Source organism: Lactuca virosa, chromosome 5 (genome assembly GCF_052849685.1).
Source record: "Lactuca virosa cultivar CGN04683 chromosome 5, Lactuca_virosa_CGN04683_v6, whole genome shotgun sequence".
In the NCBI taxonomy this organism is placed as follows: Eukaryota; Viridiplantae; Streptophyta; class Magnoliopsida; order Asterales; family Asteraceae; genus Lactuca; species Lactuca virosa.
The window spans coordinates 218670683-218676616 of NC_136430.1; the positions used below are offsets into that span (position 1 = coordinate 218670683).

The window sequence follows — 5934 nt, forward strand, 5'->3', positions numbered from 1 at the left end:
TGGGGATTTTGAACTTTAAATTATAGTTTTAAAGGGTTGTTCTTCGAGGGCAGTTTGACCATCCGATACCTAAACCCAAAGGAGATTAGGCGGGTTGACCTACTCATGATTGTTATTTCTAACCATATGATACTTAAACCCATGGAAATCAGATAGGCATTCAAGCAAAAGAAGCACGAGGTCTCGTCAAATTAGAGACGAAGAAAAGAAGAAAGTCGAAATCAGAAGGAAACGATAAGAGTTTGAGTGAAGAAACCTTACATAACTTCGTTCACAGAGACATGGTGACAACCTTTTTATTAACAACAACCGATGGAGAGTGTAGAAGATGAAGCATAAATTTGAAAATATAGAAGGAAGACACAATTATGGAGGAATGGGCGTAGGGTATTCGATTCAAATTTGGAAAAGATTAGGTGCCGAATTTCTTGCTATTAATTTTCTAATATGTTAAAGATTTACTATTGATTTGATGGGATGTATCCTAATCCAAAACAAAGGAATCATAACAATCGTGGACTAAGAAATTTAAATGGTAAAATAAAAATTTAGGAATACGTTAAGATGACACGTGTTAAATTAGGTTATAAAAAAGCGACACGTGGCAATAAAAGGTTTCATTAGATAGGTAGATATTGTATTACAAGTTCAATTATCAAACTAATTCCATAATAATATATTTTAACTTTGTAACATGTACTTCTAAGGCCCATCCATCGTTTACCAAAAAGTGGCAACGTGCTCGCGTGAGATCACTTGCTCCCATGTTTCCAACTATTCGGAGTTGATTTTTGTCTGAGATCAGCCGCAACACAAGAACAGGAACAAAAAAAAAAGGGTTAGGGCCCCAAAAAAGCCAAATCGACGAGGCCCTCTCCTCTCCCCTCCATGGAATCTTGAAAAACCCTTCTCAATTTCATACCTCCGTCAAAACCCTTATCACCGTATTCATCGGAGGGGGAAGACTCAGAGCAACAAAATGAGCGGGCACGGGCCTCCAGCTCCTCGAAGGAACAGTTCAATGTATAGACGAAACAATCCGTCTACTACTATAAAAAAATCGCTATCAACTCAATCGGAAAATGGAACAACCTCCACCGGAGCCACCAATGGCTATCCACTGAAATCCCCTTCGTCTACTCCCTCGTAAGTTCAATCATATTCATCACTTTTATATCTGTTACATAGCAAAAAAGCAGTTTATTTGAAGAGGCTCTGAAGGAATTCACGTTCGTCTGGGCAATTTAAACTTGTTTTCAAGTTCATTTCTAAGCACATGGCGTATATATGTTCTAATGTCTTCTGTTTGTTTTATTAGCTTGTTCTTTTTTGGAAAACTATTCATTTCTCTATGGCGTTTTCTCCTTTTAGTTTCTATATTCTAAAATGATTGATCTTTGTTTTTTGATTGATTAGTGGTGAGAGGACAGTGAAGAAGCTTAGGTTGTCAAAGGCCCTCACAATACCAGAAGGGACAACTGTGTCAGAAGCTTGTAGGAGAATGGCAGCTCGTCGTGTTGATGCTGTGTTATTAACAGATTCTAATGCTTTGCTTTCCGGAATAGTCACAGACAAGGTTTGAAAAATTGTAATATGTTTTGTAGTCTATTCTCAGCGATGAGGATGATTAGGGCATTTTCGTCTTTTGTTTTTTCTTACATGATTTTGTTTTTGTACTAATGACTTTCATTGACATTAGGATATAGCAACCAGAGTTCTTGCAGAAGAGTTAAGGCCAGACCAGACAATAATATCTAAAGTTATGACAAGGAATCCTACTTTTGTTTCTTCTGATTCTTTGGCGATTGATGCCCTTCAGAAAATGGTTCAAGGTTAGTTTTTATTTTTGATTATATAGATTTCCATTTATTTCATCATCATCCTTGAAGGTGATGTACCCCATATCCAAGAACCCTGATTTTATCTACAAATTGCAAGTGTTATGCTTCTATTAAGTATAAATAGGCAAGCATAAGTTGCATATCCTAAAGTAACTTCATCCCATTTATGTATGTGGATCGATTTAGGATATATTTTATTCATAACGTGAAAATTAAAGAAAATTTAGCCAAAGTGGAAATGAGCTAAACAGGTTAAAAGTTTCCCACAAGTATTTATAACATCCTAAATCGCTTTAGTCAGTTTTGTTAATTTGATTGTAATCATATTTGATAGTTGATATATTATTCGTTCATCTATTATGAAAACAGGAAAGTTTAGGCATCTACCAGTTGTTGAAAATGGTGAAGTTATTGCATTATTGGATATAACAAAGTGCCTATATGATGCTATATCTAGAATGGAAAAAGCTGCTGAACAGGGGAGTGCTATTGCTGCAGCTGTTGAAGGAGTGGAACGCCAATGGGGAAATAATTTCACTAGTGATATATTATTTTTTTTATTTTTTATTTTTTGTTATTGTCACAATGGTCAATTGTTTATTGACCATTGTGACCTTTTTACTTACTATGACTGATAATTTTAAATTCATTTTCAAATTTCAGCACCTTCTGCTTTTATAGAGACATTAAGGGATCGAATGTTCAAGCCCTCTTTGTCAACCATCATTTCAGAAAATTCCAAGTACTTCTTTTATTTTTGTTACACATGACTAGAACTATTGTCAATGATACAAAAATTACAATCTTTTTGTTCCACCCAAAAAGGTGGGATAAAGACTCGCTTCTCTTGTCTGTGCAAAAGACATAAATGCCCTTTTCATCCCAATCATTGAAAATAGTCCTAGGAAGCCTACATGTCCATGGGTTTATGTGTCACTGAATTGTGTCACAGGGTTGCAATTGTTTTAGGTTCAGATCCAGTTTCTGTTGCTGCTAAAAGGATGCAGGAATTGCAAGTTAATTCTGTTATCATTATGAATGGAAACAATATTCAGGGCATATTAACGTAAGATTATTGTTTAACTATGTATTTGATTCATTGTATATGTTTTAGGGTTTTTATTTTTTAGTTTATACAGTAAGGGTATGTGTGTGTATGAAGGGTATAAATGTAAATAGATAGTGATTTTGGTTGCTTGCAGTTCAAAGGATCTTCTCATGCGAGTTGTGGCACACAATCTTCCTCCTGAGTTGACATTTGTTGAAAAGGTTTTCTACTAAAACTGTTTATTTTTCAAGTTCTTGAATTGTGTTTACATTTTTTATTAAAATTGTTCTTTCTTAAGGTTATGACACCAAATCCAGAATATGCAACTGTGGACACATCGATCCTTGAGGCATTGCATATAATGCATGATGGGAAGTTCTTACATCTTCCTGTTGTAGACAAAGGTGAGTTTAAACTTTTATAATAGAAAAATGAACATCAATTTGCATCATAATTTTATATATTCTTTTGGCAGATGGAAGTGTTGTAGCATGTGTGGATGTCCTGCAGATAACTCATGCAGCTATTTCAATGGTAATTGTAAACTTGTTATATCTAATAAATAATCATTTTTTTCTCCTTATTATGTGTTTTATATAAAATCATATTGTATTAAGCACATAGCACAAAGCCAATGAAAGGATATAGTAGTTGTAAATGGATATCCGAAAATCCAGCATATTATTTTGAACTTTTTTGATATTAAAGATTAGTTTTTGGGCTAGTTTGACAATTGTTACAAAAACCCTTCAACTTTAGGGAACTGTTCAATTGCTCTACAAAACTTTAAAAACTATGATTTAAGTGGTGTTTAAAGGGGATGTTTGGATGTGAGTTTAAATTGATTATTTCCATTTGAAGTCTCAGTATGGATTATGGTTCTGTTTTTTAATTTTATTACGGACAAAATAATTAGATTTGGATAATCAGATAATCAGGTTAGGATCTGCTGTAATAAACTTATTAGATGATTATTTAATTCAGCAGTAATTAGTTACTTTGAGAGTTGCACAAATATTGTTCTGATGAGATCTATGGTTTGTTTAATCTTTTCCAGGCTGAAAGTAATTCAGGTGCTGATGTGGCAAACACAGTGATGCAGAAGTTCTGGGATTCAGCACTCAACCTAGACCCACCAGATGATTATGATGACAGTCACAGGTACACCCCCCCCCCCCCCCCCCCACCCAAAAGTTATTTTGTATATAATATGTTTACAAGTGCTATTACTATAATAATGATCCATTTTTTTGAGTAAAGCAATTTAGGAGGTTTTAAAAACATGATTATGGCATGGGTGAACCTGTGTGACCTGTTTTTATTTTTTGCTAAATTATTTAATTTTCACTCATTAAGAAAAAATATAAGGTTAAATGCAGGAAATAGCAATGTACTTTCATTGTTTTGTTTATTATAGCATCCTACTTTCATTTCTTTTTACTGCAACATTGTACTTTGAAAAATGTACCCAGTTATATCAATTTTATCCAAATACAACAATTTCCACTGTTGTAATAAGAAAAAAACTGGAAGAACAATTCTATATTATTTTGTAGAGTTTTAAAGTACAATAGTTTGTTTGATGAGAAAAACTTGGAACTACAATGCTTTATTACAAAGAATCAAAGAAATGAAAGTAAGATTCTATATCGATTATTCTTGTATTTAGTCCCAAAATCAAATCCAAGTTAAGTTGGCTGAAGTTATATATTTTGGCTTAGAATGTATAGTTTAATGTATTGTCTGAATGTAATTTTATTTTTATGTTGCAGTGAAATGTCTATGTCAGTAGTTATGCAATCAGATCCTGTGGAAGGAGGGAGGGCATATCCGTCACTTGGTCTTGGGAATTCTTTTGCCTTTAAATTTGAAGACTTAAGGGGACGTGTACACAGATTTACTTTTGGTAAGTTTTATTTCTTTCATGTAACCCTAAGTTTTTGAATTTAATCAAATTCTCAACAATTCAGGCACTGAAAATCTTGCTGAGCTGGTTTCTGCTGTTGCTCAAAGGATGGGTGCCAGTCTTGATCAAAATCCTCCTCAACTTTTGGTATGAAAACACATGATTTTACCATTTTTGTTTTATAAAAATCAGATTAATTAATTAATCATTTTGTGTTTTTAGTATGATGATGATGAGGGCGATAGGGTTTTGCTAACTACAGATAGTGATCTGGCTGGTGCTGTTAATCATGCCAGGTCAGCAGGACAAAAGGTAAATAAAATAGCACAAACTTTTACCATATGTTAACAATTGTTTCTTATTATATGACGATGTTGTATTGTATCTAATTTTAGGTGTTGAGATTGCATTTAGAAAACTTGGAATTTGGCCAAATAAAAAGAGAATCATCACAATTAGATATGGTTATAGAAGAGCAACAAACACAGACCTCAAAATCAAACCATTTACAGACTGGAATTTTGGCAAGTGCAGCAGTTATTGCGGGTATTGCATGTGTAGTCTACTTGAAACGTGCCAACCAATGAGTCACCTTTATACAGACATGAAGTTTTATTTACTTATACATACAAATGGCTTGAAAGGTCATTACAAAACGACATTAAGTTTTATTTATTTAAGCAAAATGGTGGTGGTTGTGAAGAGCGAATAAAAATGAGATACCCGAAAAAAAAAACAGCAAAATTTTGTTATGTTATGTTTATGTCTGAAGTGGTTTGGATATGTATTGTAATATGAAGTGATTTCTTGTAGCAAATGACTAAAATGATAGTCGACATGGTCAAATGATTTTGATTTTTGGTACCATTTTTGAAGGGTTTTTTTTAAAATGTTTGTAGTGTTTATGATCGAAAATAGAACTTAGATTGATTATGGTGGAATAGAGGAACAGTTAGTTAAAATCTTACTTCGCTCATTGTTTTTAGCATTCTAACACAAAATAGATGTCCTCACCATAAGCGATGGGAAAGGAAAAGGCCCAATCAAAGGAAACCAACCAAATCAGAACATTTGACAATGATAAATACTGTGAATTCCATAGAACATTTGACAATGATGTAGCAAGTTGCAATGTTCTC

At 33.4% G+C, this 5934-nt stretch overlaps 1 protein-coding gene across 1 annotated transcript; it reads left to right on the forward strand.

Moving 5' to 3' along the window:
• The first annotated feature begins 743 nt into the window (after positions 1-743).
• On the forward strand, positions 744-5662 carry LOC145115456 (CBS / octicosapeptide/Phox/Bemp1 (PB1) domains-containing protein). The gene is made up of 14 exons (XM_079051753.1): positions 744-1146; positions 1417-1576; positions 1700-1832; positions 2211-2381; positions 2505-2583; positions 2794-2907; positions 3044-3110; positions 3188-3293; positions 3365-3423; positions 3947-4050; positions 4662-4795; positions 4860-4942; positions 5018-5107; positions 5191-5662. The coding sequence occupies exons 1-14, from the start codon at positions 980-982 to the stop codon at positions 5380-5382; spliced, it is 1659 nt and encodes a 552-aa protein (XP_078907879.1). The 5' UTR covers positions 744-979; the 3' UTR covers positions 5383-5662.
• The last annotated feature ends 272 nt before the right edge of the window (positions 5663-5934 follow it).